Raw genomic sequence first — 15,982 nt, 5'->3', positions numbered from 1 at the left:
TTTTTGCCAAGTACATTTTTTTTAAGTCATGTGAAGATTCGCAAGCATTCTTTCTCTGCAGTTTCACCCTGTGAAGGAATGTAGGCTGTTCTGAAAACCAGGTGATTTGAGTCTAAGTTATGGCACGGAGCCACATCCCCCAGGGCTGGATGTGGTGCCAAGAGTATTTGATGTGTGTGGGACAGAGCTGACATCTAGCGACTCTCCTTACAGGGTGAGGCTGCTGTGGCTTTTGTTTATCTAGTACAGACAACTGTCTGCTGGGAGCTAAGATCTTTATGCTAACTCCAGCCTCCCGCCCTTCTCCTCCTCAGCTTATCTCAGCAGGCACCAGGCTTGTCCTGTTTTCCAGGCCAACTGATCTCAAACACTCAGCTGGGAATTTTGTTTATGCACCAACTCGTAACCCCAAAGGAAAAGAAATTGCTGTTTATCTGAAATTCAAATCTGAGTGTCTTATATTTTTATTCACTGTCTAGTGCCCCTATTTTTATTTTGTTGGTATCCTTTTGTACTTTTTGGGTCCTTCAAGAATTTGAGAGTTAGCCTGTAATCTTAGCTACTCAGGAAGCTAAGATATGAGGATCAAGGTTCAAAGCCAGCCTGGGCACAAAAGGACCTGAGACTCTTATCTCCAATTAACCCCTAGAAAACAGGAAATGGGGCTTGATTTAAGGCTCTGAAGGTAGCTTTGACCTAAAGAGCTCAGGGACAGTGCCCAGGCCAAGTTCAAGCCCTATGACCCCCCTGCAAAAAGAAAAAATATATAATAATAATAATTTGAGGGTTAGCTGGGTGTGGTGGCTCAAGCCTATAATCCTAGCTACTCCAGAAGCTGAAATCTGAGGATCGAGGTTCAAAGCCAACGTGGGCACTAAAAAGCCCATGAGACTCCATATTTCCAATTAACCACCAGAAAACCAGAAAAGGCATTGTGGCTCAAGGGTTAGGGCAGTAGCCTTAAACTGAAGAGCTCAGGGACAGGGCCCAGGCTCAGAGTTCAAACCCCACAGTCAACAACAAAAAAAGGAAGAAAGAAAGAAAGAATAAATTTGAGGGTTAAGAGGCTGGAAGTTTGGCCTACCATGCACAAAGACCGGGGTTCGATTGGTTGGTAGCATATACATAGAAAAAGCTGGAAGTTGCACTGTGGCTTAAGTGGTCAAGCTCTAGCCTTGAGAAAGCCCAAGGACAGTGCTGAGGCCCTGAGCTCAAGCCCCAGGACTGGCAAAAAAAAAAAAAAAAGAAGAAGAAGAATTTAAGAATTTGAGGGTTGAGCTGAAATGTGGATTAGCAGTAGAGGGTTTGCCTAGTATGCATGAAGCCCTGGGATCAATTCCTCAGTACCACATAAACAGAAAAGCAAAAGAAGGTACAGTGCCCAGGCCCTTAGTTCAAGACTAGGACTGGCAAAAAAAAAAAAAAGACTTTGAGGGTAAAGCAGTGAGATTGTCATGTATTGAAACTCCTTTGTACAACTACTTAAAAGACAATTTTAAAAGATGTTGAATTAAAAAAAAAAAAGAATTGGGAGTGATTCTGGCTGTTGGTATGGAATTAGACTTTTTTTTTTTTTTCTCCAGTCCTGGGGGTTGAACTCTGAGCCTGTGCACTACCCTTGAGAAAACTCAAGGCTAGAGTTCTGCCACATGAGCCACAGCACCACTTCTGGCCTTTTCTGTGTATGTGATACCAAGGAATCGAACCCAAAGCTTCATGCATGCTAGGCAAGCACTCTATCACTCGGCAAAATTCTCTGCCCCGGAATTAGACTTTTTTAAGCTCCTGTTTTCATCTTACTCAGCAGGATTACAAGAAAGTCAAATGACTGTCCAATTATGCAACATTTACTACTGAGTTGTAGGCTCAGCAGGATGGTGACTGCCTAGCACTTCTCCAGTGCTGGGAACAAAAGATTGTGCTTTATTTATGCCATATAATATAATTACTTTCCATAATGTTTTTGTTCCCAGTGCATACACAGAGATGTGAAGCCTGAAAATATCCTCATCACAAAACATTCTGTGATTAAGCTCTGTGATTTTGGATTTGCTCGGCTTCTGAGTGAGTACTGAAGTTCTCTTTTGTTAAGTGTAAAGGATGGAAATATTTTTGGTAGGATGAAAGATCTAAAAATTAATTCTTGTATCGTTGGATTTAAGCCAAAAGCTTGCTGTAAATTACAATTCTCTAGTTACAGAATTGTATGATTATAGTTATAACTTTTTTTCTTTTTTTTTTGCCAGTCCTGGGGCTTGAACTCAGTGTCTGAGCTCTGTCGTTGGACTTTCTCAAGGCTAGAGCTCTACCACTTGAGACAGCACCACTTCCGGCTTTTTCTATTTATGTGGTACAGAGAAATCGAACCTGAGTCTTCATGCATGCTAGGCAAGCACATTACCACTAAGCCAAACTCCCGGCCCTATAGTTATAATTTTAAAACATAAATACAGTGGTTTAGTTGTGTGTGCTATATATAAAGTACATGTTAATGAAGTGATTATTAAAAAGTATGTTAGTCTGCTGGTTGATCTCTCTCTGTTTCTCTCTTCTGTAGTTATAAGTCTCAGAAGTGCTACTTTGGGCTGGAGGTGGTGGTTCAACCTACCAAGCTCCTACCTCACTGCTGCTTCTTTACCTACCCACCCCAAAAAGTAGAATGTTTTTGACCCTTAGCTGAAGATTCAAATCATCTGCAGAACTTGAAAAACTATATTGCAGCCCTAAGCCTTCCTCCCAAGGACTCTGATCAAATCGGTTCGGGTGAGGTCTGTGGGCCAGTCGTTTGTTTAAGTGCTGTATTCCAAGAGATTTGAATGTGCAATGCGGCATTGCGAAGAGTGATTTCAAAGAACCGCAGTCTTGGGTATGATCAGGATCCTGTGTTTCCCTCCTAGTTTTGATCACAAGATTCTATTGTTCTGTCTTCCATGTTCCATCTCTGGCCAGCGGGACCCAGTGACTACTACACAGACTATGTGGCTACCCGGTGGTACCGCTCCCCCGAGCTGCTAGTGGGAGACACACAATATGGCCCCCCAGTAGACGTTTGGGCAATTGGCTGTGTTTTTGCGGAGCTACTGTCAGGAGTTCCTCTGTGGCCTGGGAAGTCAGATATGGACCAGCTCTATATGATTAGGAAAACCTTGGGTACGTATGGCTTTTGTCCCCTGGGGCAAGTGAATCATGTCATAGGGGTTGGTGCCAGGAAGAGCCAAGCTCCTAGCTTGTCTGATGCCCTTTGTGTTCCAGAAGTGCGATCTCTGAAGCCTCACAGGTATCTGTATTTGTCTCAGTAAAAATAATGAACAATCGCTGAACATATTCTAATTGCCTAGAAGTCACAATTCTCTCCGAAGCCTAGTTTGGATCAGCTTAGCTTCCAGAAAGTGATCATGGATGTAGAAAAAAAAAAAGCCTAGCAGTTTGGAGAATGCTTTCATAGTTTATTTTATATAAAGGTTGAGTACCTTATATCCCAAATGCTTGGGACCAGAATGGTTTCAGGCTTTGGAATCTTTACATATCCTTAATGAGGTATCTTGGGGCTAGGACCCATGTCTAAATGTGACAGGAGGATGGATGATAAGGTTCCCTCCGTTTCCTAATCTACCAGAAAAGTAACAAGTTCTTGCGACCCATTTCATGGTGTCTTACACAAAGGAAAGTTTTATAAGATGAAAATTTTCACAAGTATTTATTTTAGTATAACAGGTTTAAAGTAGGGACAAATGGAGGCAACATTTTCTTCTTTTTGTACAGGAAATGGGAGGTAGGGATTCATGTGGTTGTTGGCCTGGCTTAGTTGGTAAAGCACTTGCCAATCAGTGAAGGTATCAGGTACTGTGTTTTGAATCCCAGTCTTGAACCAAAAGAAAAGGTTCAAAGTTTAGTAGCTCCTAGCTGTAGCTTTTATACTTTTTGAGCTAGGCAAATATACATGGGTACTATCTATCTAGCAATTCCTAATCCTTGAAAATGGTTCTGAGTTGCGATGGAAGAAGGTGGAATTAACATGCTAATGCTCACTGGAGTCTGAAACAAGGTATTAGAAGCTACTTTTCATGAGTGTGTGCACGTGTGCGCCTGTGTGCTGGTACTGAACTCAGGACCAGTGCACCGTCTTTGAGCTGTTGTGCTCGAGGTGGCTAGTGCTCTGCCACTTGAGCCACAGCTCTGCTTGTGGCTTTTTGCTGGTTAATTGGAGATATAGGCCTCCTGGACTTTCCTGACCAATATGGCTTCAAAACATGATCCTCAGATCTCAGCCTCCTGAGTAGCTAGGATTATGAGTGTGAGCCATTCGTGCCTGGCGACCTTTTGACTGCCCAGTCACCTAAAATGGGATGAGATTTCTGGATCTGTCTGAGGTTGGTAAAATTCAACAATAGCATTGGAACTCCAGCCTAGTTCATTTAGCAGCATGTGCAGGCCTCTGTCTGGAGGCTCTTAATTTCCACCGCACCCCACAAAGTAGCCTTACTGAACCTAGCAAGCCCCTGCCTCCAGAGAATCTCCATATAACCAAAGTTCCTCTTTCACTGCAAGATCCCTAGAATTTTATGGGAGAGGGATTTTAGCTCATTTGGCATGCAGAATGAACTTCACAGAATCTCCTGGAATATATAAATGTTCCTTTTGTTTCAAGGTTTCACACTGATAAATGCTTCTAAACAGATATATTTCCATGAGGGCTCCAATTTGGAAATATACTCTTTCTAGTCACATAATCTTTTCTCCCCCCCTCCTTATCTTCCCAATCTCTTTAAAATATTTATTGATAGCTTGCTGCTGTATGTCAGGAACTGTTTTTTTTTTTTTTTTGCCAGCCCTGGGCTTGAGCTTAGGGCCTGAGCACTGTCCTTGGGCTTTCTCAAGGCTAGAGCTCTACCACTTGAGCCTCAGCACCACTTCCGGCTTTTTGCTATGCATGTGGTACCGAGGAATCGAACCCGGATCTTCGTGCATGCTAGGCAAGCACTTTAACCACTAGGCCAAACTCCCAGCCGAGTCAGGAACTGTTCTGATGGCAAGGCAAGTACATTTTTGTCAGGATTCAGTTAACATAATTGCAACTTGTACTTGTTACATTTGTTATTTTTAAGGCATTATTTACATATATTGCTTGAGTTGCTAGGTGTGGGTTCCTCAAATACATTGTAAGCCTTCTAGAGCAAGAGTATTGTAGCAGTATTGTAGCCTTGTTTCTGTTGCTTACCACCTCCTTGCCTAACTCAGTGAACTGTCTGTTGTAGAGCTCAATACTGTCTGATAACTTGAATGCTTCTCTTGATTGGGGGAAACAGAAACAACCCCACAGCCTTTGGTGGTGTAGGTACAGACACAGGAAGGGACTATAGTTCATTGTTTGCTAACCAGTCTTCCCTCTGTCTTTCTTCTTGTTTCAAAGGGGATCTCATTCCTAGGCACCAGCAAGTATTTAATACCAATCAGTACTTCAGTGGGCTGGCAATCCCACACCATGAAGATATGGTGAGTGACCCAATTTAGTGGAAGGCTGGCGAGGTTTTCGTGGTTACTTATCTGGGCCCCATGGCTCACTCTGCTTTGGAAGTTTTGAAAAGGAAAAGTAGTATAAATTTCACTAACAGGCTCTTGGTCTCAATGCTGATTTAAGAACTATTGAAAGAGTTTGCCAGCCAATTAGACAGAACTTTCCCTGGTTGGATCTGTCAGTTATCATTGTTATCAATTGATTCTCCGTAGCTCAGGATCTCTTTGTGTGTACAGGAGATTGGGCTACACAGGAAACAGAGCTGAACATCATGGTCCAAAGCCAGCCCAGGCAGGAAAGTATGTGACACTCTCATCTCCAGTGAATGACCAGAAAACCGGAAGTGGCACTGTGGCTCCAAGAGGTAGAATGCTAGCCTTGAGCAAAAGAGCTCTGGGACAATGCCCAGGCCCCAAGTTCAAATTCCATGACAGACAAAAACAAAACAAAACAAACAGGATAGCCGGGTGCTGCAGCTCATGCCTATAATCCTAGCTACACAGGAGGCTGAGATCTGAGGATCATGGTTCAAAGCCAGCCTGGGCACAAAAGGACCTTATCTCCAACTAACCATCAGAAAACCGGAAGTAACTCAAGTGGTAGAGCACTAGCCTTGAGCTGAAGAGCTCAGGGACAGGACCCAGGCCCAGAGTTGAAGCCCCACAACGAACAACAACAACAAAAACAGCACATAAAACAAACAGTGTAAAACCTGAGATAATTTAAATATATAATGTGTATATATACAAATATATAATGTGTATATATAAAATCCAGAATAAACCTCTGGAAAATAATGTAAAATGATTTGTATTAAATAAATGCCCATATATTTATATACTGAAATAGTAACAGTGATTATTTACTTTCTTCTTCTTCTTTTTCTTTTTTTTTTTTTTTTGGCCAATCCTGGGGCTTGAACTCAGTCAGAGCCTGGGCATTGTCCTTATCTGCTTAAGGCTAGTGCTCTGCCATTTGAGCCATAGTGCTACTTCCAGCCTTTTCTGTGTATGTGGTACCAAAGAATCAAACCCAGGGCTTCGTGCGTGTCTGGCAAGCACTCTACCATTAAGCTATGCTCCCAGCCCAAACATTTTTTATTCTTTATGGGTTTTTTTTTTGGGGGGGGAAGGGGTTAGTGGGATTTTGGACTCAAGGCCTTGTGTTTACTGGGCAGGTATTCTACCACTTGAGCCATGCCTTGCCCTCCTTTTCCTTTCTTTGCTTTTACTTTTCAGGTAGGATTTAAGTTTTTTGCCTGAGACCATCCTCAAACCATGAGTCTTATATCTACAGGCCTCCCCTGGTAGCTAGGATTCCAGATGCAAGCCATCCAGATAATAGAAACAAATCCTCCAGTTGCTTAGAGTTTCCGGGTACAAGTTCTGTCTGTCCCTTGTGCTTGCCTTGTCTCTTTCCTCAGCCCTCCTGCCCCAACAACTCCCCATCCTGTCCTGTAGCACCAGCTTTGGGAAAAGTGGGTCATGCTGGGACAGAGAGGCAGGAATGACACTTGGCAGATGGGAGGTGACCCAACAGGCTCCCTGGTGACCTGCACCTCCCTACTTATGAACCAAATATCCCTTAGCAATTTCCGGTTGGATTGTCTGTGCTGAAGCATCAGAAGTAGCCCAAGTTTCATAAACGTTAAAACTTCCCATGGTCTCTCAGATATTGTCCTGCAGGAGATTTCCTGTTGACACAAACCCAGGAAGAAGCAGCAGGGAGGGGGCTGACTACTTCAACATCTGTGCTGCAGTCCCTCTGCCAGTCAGTAACCTCAACAGGGAGGCCCGGTGGCTGCTGGGAGTGAGTAACTGGCTCCACAGGCAGGAGGGCCTGTCTATCACCACCGCCTGCAGGCCTCGTCACAGGCATTGTTGCTGAGACAGCAGGGCCAGATCTTAGCCAACACCTTCGACACAAGGAGAAAAACTATATAAGTGTCTGGGGAAAGGGAAAGCCACTCTTGAGAGGTTTGTATTAACACTCTCAGATTTACTTTAACAAATCTGCTTTGGGATTTTTCTTCTGTTGAGTGTAAGAAACTCAGGCTCAGCTGGGTACCAGTGGTTTACACCTGGCACCCTAGCTACGCAGGAGGCGGAAACCTGGAAGATCAAGGTTCAAAGGCAGACTGCGTGGAGAAATCTTAAGAGGCTCTGACTCCAGTTAATCAGAAAATGCTGGGCTTAGAGGCCTGGCTCAGTGGAAGAGTACCAGCCCTGAGTAAGAAAGCTGATTGAGAGTGTAAGGCAGGCTTTGCTCTGTCACCAGTGATTTGCATGTAGACAATTGAGAACTGATTGTTGGATCTGGTTCTCAGTCACAACACTGTGCTCCAATACTGGCCCATGCATAGCACAGGGATGATTCATTAGATGAATCTGGCCAGTTGCTCTAGCCAGCCACTCACACTGAGCTATCTTTATACCCACAACACACTGCGGCCATTTGTTTCCCTCAGCTTGGTTGGTCTTCAGCAGCTTCCCTCCTCAGCTAGCTTTTGTCAGTAGACGTCTCTTTAACAACCTCCCTCCCCTGCACAGTGTTATTCTGATTGACTGCAGCATGTGATTTGAACAGAATAGCCTTATATGGCCAATGGGAGATGGATGAATGCCTGCCTAGGGGACTCTTTAAACTGGGAGCTTATCAGGGGAATTGCAGGCTCTTGTGGGAGAGACACAGTGGTTATGCCAGAAATCCGTGAAGCATCTGTTCACTGAATAGGAAAGAAGTTATTTTGAAGCTCCCTTTATACAAGCATAAAATACAACAGTCAGTGCCAGATTTTCTCAGGAAAGACAAGTCATCTCAAGTGAGGCAGAAAAAAAAAAAGAAAAACCAGACTTTTTATTGTTTTCATTGGAACTTCTTCAGTGTGTTAGGGAATGGTTAGGAATCCCCCAAACCTAGTTCTCCTACCAACCCCCTGTGAAAGGAAGTAAAGTTGGAAAGTCATTTGGAGGTAGGGAGTGAAGGAGTTTAAGAGGTTGTTGCTGGTGACTCATCTCTATAATCCTAGCTACTCAAGGTGGCTGAGATCTGAGGATCGGGGTTTGAAGCCAGCCTGGGCAGGAAAAGTCCATGAAGCTGTTGTTCCAAATAGCTACCAAAAAGCCAATGGAGCTCGGCTCAAGTTGGTAGAGTGCCAGTGTTGAGCAAAAGAGCTCAGGGACAGTGCCCAGGCACTGAGTTTAAGTCCCAGGACTGCTATCAAGAAAAAAGAGAGAGGGAGTAGGAAGGAGAAAGAGAAATGATTACTTGGGGAAGGGTGGAGATGCTAGGAAGGTGCCAAGAAGATAATTCTACTCCAGAGAAAGGTAGCCTTTGGAGGGAATCTTAATCTGAATATATGCCATAAATTAAAGACTCTTTTTCTTATCAACAGGAACCACTGGAGCTAAAATTTCCAAATATCTCTTATCCTGCCCTGGGGCTCTTGAAGGTAAACTTATGGCTTCCCGCAGAAATAAGATAATGGCAGCTGTCATCAGAATTACAGATGTCAGTTGATGAAATGTTTTTAGAGTTCTCTCAATTTTTAAAATGGGTCATTCTTTTACAGTTAAAACATCTGTAAGTATCTTTTAAGTGAGCCTACCATTACATTTTAAGTCTAAATTTATGCAAACTATAAAATTTAAAGGGGCAGTGTTTGTTTTTACAAAGGCATCCTTTTCTTCAAAAAGAAAAAAATCACAGGTGTAGAAACCTTTAGTCAACTCCCTAGGACATCTGAAATACATTTTGATTGTAGTGTTGTTTAAAAGCCAGGATCTGGTGGTTCATATGTCTGGTGGTTCAGGAGCTGAGATCTGAGGATCTCTTGTTTAAGAGCCACCTTGGGAAGGAAAATCCATAAGACTGTTATCTCCAATTAACCACCACAAAGCCAGAAGTGAAGCTATTCTTCAGAACAGAGCACTAGCCCAGGCCCCGAAAGCAGTGTACATACACACACAGTTGTGTTACGTATTTATTTAGAAATAGTTCTTATGTAAAATGAGGTAGAATACCAGTTGAAATGTTTGCAAGTTACAATTTCCCACACATTTCAAAAATAAGTATTTAACCCATTAACTGATGTGTTTATAGCAAAAACAACTGAGGCAATTCTTTGGGATGTGTAGCTTTGAGATTTATCTGAGTATTAGCACTGTGGCCTCCTTAATGGAAAAGAAATAGTTAAGAACGATGTAACAGACTAGGGCACCAGCTATAATTGCAGATATTCAGGAGGCTGGGGTCTGAGGATTGACGTTCAGACTCAGGCAAATGAGACCCTTATCTTCAATCCATGGCTCAAGCACTAGGGTACTAGACTTGAGGGGGAAAAAAAGCTAAGAGTACACATGCATAAGAACAAAAAAATTAATAAAAAAAATTAACACACACACAAACACACTCCAGACGTAGTGGCTCACACCTGTAATCCTAGCTACTCAGAGGCTGAGATCTGAGGATTGCAGTTCAAAACGAGCTTGGGAACTAAAGACCATGAGACTCTTATTTCTAATTAACCACCAGAAAATCGGAAATGGCGCTATGACTCATGGGGCAGGGCGGTAGCTTTAAGCCAAAGAGCTCAGGGACAGCGAGGGCCCATGCCCAGAGCTCAAGCACTGACTCAAAACCAAAAAGCAAAAACAACAAAAAACTGGGCCGGGAGTTTGGCCTAGTGGTAGAGTGCTTGCCTAGCATGCTCAAAGACCTGGGTTCGATTCCTTGATACCTCATACATACAAAAATTGGTGCTGTGACTCAAGTGGTAGGGCTCTAGCCTTGAGAAAGCCCAAGGACAGTGCTCAGGTCTGGAGTTCAGGCCCTAGGACTGGCAAAAGAAAAAAAAAGTATAATATGAAGATGTGCCTTTCCTTATGCACATATTCATATTTATGTTTGTAATATATAAACTGTTTCTGGAAAGATGCATCAACAACGAACAGTTGATTATAGAAAGAGGAATCTCATGGGCTGGGAATGTGATTAGTGGTAGAGTGCTTGCCTAGCATGCATGAAGCCCTGGGTTCCATTCCTCAGTACCACATACACAGAAAAAGCCAGAAGTGGTGCTGCGGCTCAAAAGGTAGAGTGCTAGCCTTGAGCAAAAAAAGCTCAGGGACTACACCTGGTCACTGTTTTAAGCCCCAGGACTGGCAAAAATAAAAGGGGGAGGAGGGAGGATCTTAAGATCTAGAGTGGTAGATATCATTGTATGAGTTTTATTTGTACCATATATAATGCTTTTACTTTTGAATAAAAATGCATGCCATACTTTTATTTGAAACACAAGTTTTATAAGATACTTTAAAGAGGATGATATTGTAAATGGATCGTGGTGTTTACTGAGATGAATCAGGGGAACAAAACCATTTTTTTTGTTACTACCTCTAGGGTATTCCTTTAGAAAGCAACTACGTTTAGTCTTTCACAAACACCTCCATGTTAGAAATGTTAGAAATGTTGATCTCATAGGAGTAGACAGTAGAATAGTCATCACTAGAAGAAGTTCAGAAAAGTGGGAAGAGAGAGGACAAAGAGATTGGATAAAGAATATCAAAACTCGGCTTGGGAGTTTGGCCTAATGGTAGAGTGCTTGCCTCGTATGCACGAAGACCAGGTTCCATTTCTCAGTACCACAAATATAGAAAAAGCTGGAAATGGTGCTGTGGCTCAAGTAGTAGAGCTCTAGCCTTAAGAAAGCCCAAAGACAGTGCTCAGGCCCTGAGTTCAAGCCCCAGGACTGGCAAAAAATATATATATATCAAAACTCAGGATTCAATTCTAATGTTGTACAGTACAATAGGATGACTGTAGTTTAAAGTTTATTACATATTTTATAAATAAGAAGAGTTAGAGGTTCCCAACACAAAGAAATGGTAGATGTTGGGCCTGAATTGAATGGCATATGCTATGATATTAGCTTCAAGGGAGGACAGAGATGATAGGACCATGGCTTGAGGCAAGTCTAGGAAAAGTTAGAGAGATTCCACCTCAAAATCAACAAGGTTGGCCAGGAGTTTGGCCTAGTGGTAGAGTGCTTGCCTAGCATGCATGAAGCCCTGGGTTCAATTCCTTGGTACCACATACATAGAAAAAAGCCAGAAGTGGTGCTGAGGCTCAAGTGGTAGAGCTCTAGCCTTGAGAAAGTCCAAGGACAGTGCTCAGGCCCTGAGCTCAAGCCCAGGACTTGCAAAAAAACAAAAACAAAAACAAAAACCAACAAGGCATGGTGGTTCACATCCCAGTTACAGGTGGAGTTAGGAAGATGACAGGTAAAAGCATGGGACTGACTCTATGTGAAACTAAAGCAAAAAAGGCTGAGGGTTGACTCAAATAGGAAAACACTTGCCTAGTTAGGGCAAGACCCTGATCAAAGAAAGAAAAGTTAACCATAGTTAGTATTTAATGAACTAGAACTAATAATTACCCTAATTTAATTGTTACACATTTGAAAAATATACCTAATTATTTCACTGTACTCTATAAATAAGTGTAATGATTACATCATTTAAAATGATGAAAAAAATGAGTTTTACTAGATGAGCAAGCTGAAACAATTTAAAGGAAGGAATTGTGTGTCCTTTCAGGGCTGTCTGCACATGGACCCTGCTGAGAGGCTGACGTGTGAACAGCTGCTCCAGCACCCATATTTTGAGAGCATCAGAGAAGTAGAGGATTTGCCAAGAGAATCTAACAGACAAACAAGGAAGACCTTACGACAGAGCCGGAAGCACCTGTCTGGGGTAAAAGTGGTGTACTGTGGTATAGAACTCCCAAGGTTATAGTTTCAAACACCACATGCAGAACTGGGATCTAGACTTGAGACCCTGAGTTCAAAACCATTACCAAGCCAGCCGGGGTGGCTCATGCCTGTAATCCTAGCTACTCAGGATGCTGAGATCTGAAGATTTCAGTTCAAAGCCAGCCCGGGCACTAAAAATCATTGAGACTCTTATCTCCAACTAACCACCAGAGAACTGGAAGTGGCACTGTGGAACAAGAGGTAGGGTGGTAGCCTTGAGCTGATGAGCTCAGGGACAAGGCCCAGACCAAGAGCTCAGGGACAGGGCCCAGGCCCAGAGTTCAAGTCTCACAATCGACAAAAAATATATATATATATATTATCTGACTTATCAACCAGGGACATCTGCCTCCTATGGTCTCTCCTTCCTGAGTCCTAAAGGGTGTCCTTTGCCTGCTATTTCCTGCTGCCACATTGGGGCCAGGTCCACCAGTGCATTTTTCTTGTGCATATCTCAGGCAGTAGTTATCATGAGTACCTTCTGTGTTAACACTTCCAGTTTATACAAAAGAACGATTTTCTTCCCTAGTCCTTTGTCAGAGTTGGCTATGGTAGATTCACCCATACATGTTTTCAGGATGCCAACAAGGCTGCACATTCAAGAACAACATCCACCTGCACTCTGAGAACCCACCAAGAATCCTGACAAGAAGCTGGTGCCAGTGGATAACACTTACAATCCTAGTTACTCAGGGGGCTGAGATCAGAGGACTGCAATTCAAAGTCAGCCCTGGGAGAAAAGTCCAGATGTGGTCTCCAATTAACCAACAGAATGCTAGCCTGGAGGCATGGCTCAAGTGGTAGAACATACCAGGTTTGAGCAAGCAAGCCAAATGAGCTTGAGAGCCCTAAGTTGAAATGGCCATGTACTAGCAAAAATAAAAAGATTAAAAATCCTGAATGGGGCTGGGAGTTTGGCCTAGTGGTCTGGGTTCGATGCCTCGGTACCACATACATAGAAAAAAGCCAGAAGTGGTGCTAAGGCTCAAGTGGTAGAGCTGTAGCCTTGAGAAAGTGCAAGGACAGTGCAGTGCTCAGGCCCTGAGCTCAAGCCTAGGACTGGCAAAAAAAAAAAAAAAAAATCCTGATTGGTGAAGGTGTTTAAATGGCTTTACATGAAATAGCTTGATTGAAGTCAAAATCGATAGCGATTTAGAATAGACCATAACCGGGCTGGCTGCTCCTGGTCACTTCCGGATCTGCCTGTGTACATCCTAAGCTAGGTCTCATACCACCTAAGTCTTTCTGCTGGCAGCCCCCCCTGACTAAAACAGAAAGCTGGGAGCTATGGGTGGCTTGGAGGAAATAGGTTCAGTGTTCATTAGGAATAGATACTACATGAATTCCAGGGCCCTGAGATAGACCACTTACTGTGTTAGAAATGTTTTTCTTCTATTTTATCATATAATATATATATATATATATATATCCTCATGAGAATTTCTGTGCTAAAACAGTCCCTAAATTACCCCTTTTGTAATGTATAGTAAATAATGGGGGGGAGAATGCAAGGCCCCATTTTCAACCTAATTGTGTTTTGTAATTTCAGTTGCAGTACCTACCTCAGCTAACCAGCAGCAGCATCCTTCCAGCTGTGGATAACAAGAAGTACTACTGTAATACCGAGAAACTTAGCTACCGCTTTCCAAACATTTAAGGAGCTTAGCCTGCTGATAAAGGAAGAATTGCTCAATCATTTGAAGACACAAAACATACACATTTGAAAACAAAGCAAGAGTACTGTAAACATATCAGGAGAAAACATAAGCAAGTGATTACGAGGCCTCTTGGCAAGACATGAAGGGAAATTCTAGATCTAGTCTTCCAGGCTTGCAAATTGGATCCACAACAGAAAGGAAAAACTTGTTTGGAGTTTCACTTACGTTTTTCTTTTCTTTCTTTTTTTTTTTTTTTATCTCAGACACTAAACTTATGGAGAGAACATAAACTGTGTCGACTGTCCATAACTCTAAAAATTAGATGATGTCCAAGAGATTCATGCTTTATTTGTACACATGCAAAAAATGGATTGTAAATGCCTGTGTTTTCCTAGATCTGTTGCCTTGAATCTTATCTCCTGCCTTTCTGATTGTTTCCACATATTTAAGGACAATTTTAGTTCTTGAGATGAAAAGGCTAAAATTCGATTTCCTGCTTGCTTGCTTTTGCTCTTGATTTTTTTTGGGGGGGTGGTCTCTAGCTATTGATTTTTTAAAAACATTTTTTGAAACTTTTTTTTAATATTTTTTTTGCCAGTCCTGGGGCTTGAACTCAGGGCCTGAGCACTGTCCTTAGACTTTCTCAAGGCTAGAGCTCTAGCCACCTGAGCCGCAGCACCACTTCTGGCTTTTTTATGTATGTGGTACTGAGGAATCAAACCTAGGTCTTTGTGCATGCTAGGCAAGCACTCTACTACTAGGCCAAACTCCCGGCCCTTTAAAACATTTTTTCATCTAGGTACCAGTGGCTCATACCTATACTTCTAGCTACTCAGGAGACATATGAGGAATATGGTTTAAAGCCAGCCCAGGCAGGAAAATACAGGAGACTCTTATCTCCAATTAACCATGAAATAGCCAGAAGTAGAACTATGACTCAAGTGATAGAGTGCTAGCCTTGAGAGGGGAAAGAAAAAGTTTGGTGACAGTGTCTAAGTCCTGAGTTCAAGTCCCAGGTTGAGCACATTTTTTTTTTAAATCTAAGATACCCAAAATATCTAAAAACATATTATCATTAAAATGCTACAATTTTATGTTTGCAAACCAGTTTGCTTATGTATTCCTTGCATTCATTTCTGTTTTGGGGAGTTCTTGGGTTTGAACTCAGGGCTTTGGTTTACTAGACAGGTGCTCTCCCGCTTGAGCCATACCCCTGGAACTTTGTACTTCATTCTTTAGATAGGATCTTACATTTATAGCTAGGAAAATCATGAACCACAATCCTCCGAACTATGCTTCCCATGTAACGGAGATGGTGCACTATGAACGCTGAGCTTTTGCTGGTTGAGATGGGGTCTCAAGAACTTACTTCCTAGTCTGTCTTTGAACTATGTTGCCCTGAGCTCCATCTCTCAGTTAGCGAGGATTACAGGCATAAGGCATTGAACTTGAGTTACATTTTTGTCCTTACCTCTAGTAAAAGATACAACTTATGTCATTTTTTCTGGCAAGATACTAAACCATCTATATCTGTTAACCAAATTTCCTTTCAACAATGGCATAAACCTTAGAAGCTGATCCACGTAGTCCATAGGCCGAACAAGACCAACAGGCTTCATAGAAACGGAACCTGTCAGCCTAAAATTAATTAGTACGTCTTTCTCTATGAAGTGATATGAGTTTTAGAACAGCTTGTAACCTTCTAGTCATGAAAGGTATTTAACTGGTTCAGTATTATTTAAATTCTGTTAGATAGGTTTGACTTAAATGACAAGGAAGGGTATTTAACTTCTGTGACTAGTTAGAATTATCTTTTTTCTTTAACCCAAGAAAAATGTACTGATAGAGGCAGATGACTATAACCACCTAATTCATCCAGTAATTTTATAGAAAAATGTTTAGAATAGAAAAGCAGTTCCAGACTAAATCATGACCAGTCAGTTGTCTCAGCTCAAGAATGAAATAAACCTGAGAAAAAGGGCTTATCTTTTCTCTACT

General features: G+C 42.3%; 1 protein-coding gene across 2 annotated transcripts in view; it reads left to right on the top strand.

Annotated features, from left to right (window-relative positions):
• The window catches only part of Cdkl1 (cyclin dependent kinase like 1), a 50,987-nt gene extending 36,349 nt beyond the window's left edge, over positions 1-14,638 (top strand). Inside the window, exons 4-9 of one of the 2 annotated variants that reach the window (XM_090345068.1) lie at positions 1,974-2,064; positions 2,950-3,150; positions 5,411-5,493; positions 8,910-8,966; positions 12,112-12,267; positions 13,876-14,638. In XM_090345068.1, coding sequence (XP_090201194.1) covers positions 1,974-2,064; positions 2,950-3,150; positions 5,411-5,493; positions 8,910-8,966; positions 12,112-12,267; positions 13,876-13,983 — 696 coding nt within the window. In that variant the 3' untranslated portion in view covers positions 13,984-14,638. The remainder of the gene's footprint in view (positions 1-1,973; positions 2,065-2,949; positions 3,151-5,410; positions 5,494-8,909; positions 8,967-12,111; positions 12,268-13,875) is intronic. The other variant, XM_090345069.1, reaches the window with a different exon arrangement.
• The last annotated feature ends 1,344 nt before the right edge of the window (positions 14,639-15,982 follow it).

The sequence above is a fragment of the Megascapheus bottae genome, chromosome 14 (assembly GCF_031878675.1).
Source record: "Megascapheus bottae isolate mThoBot1 chromosome 14, mThoBot2.hap1, whole genome shotgun sequence".
NCBI classification, from domain to species: Eukaryota; Metazoa; Chordata; class Mammalia; order Rodentia; family Geomyidae; genus Megascapheus; species Megascapheus bottae.
The sequence above is the reverse complement of the archived record's forward strand: the minus strand, read 5'-3'. Positions and strand labels throughout refer to the sequence as shown.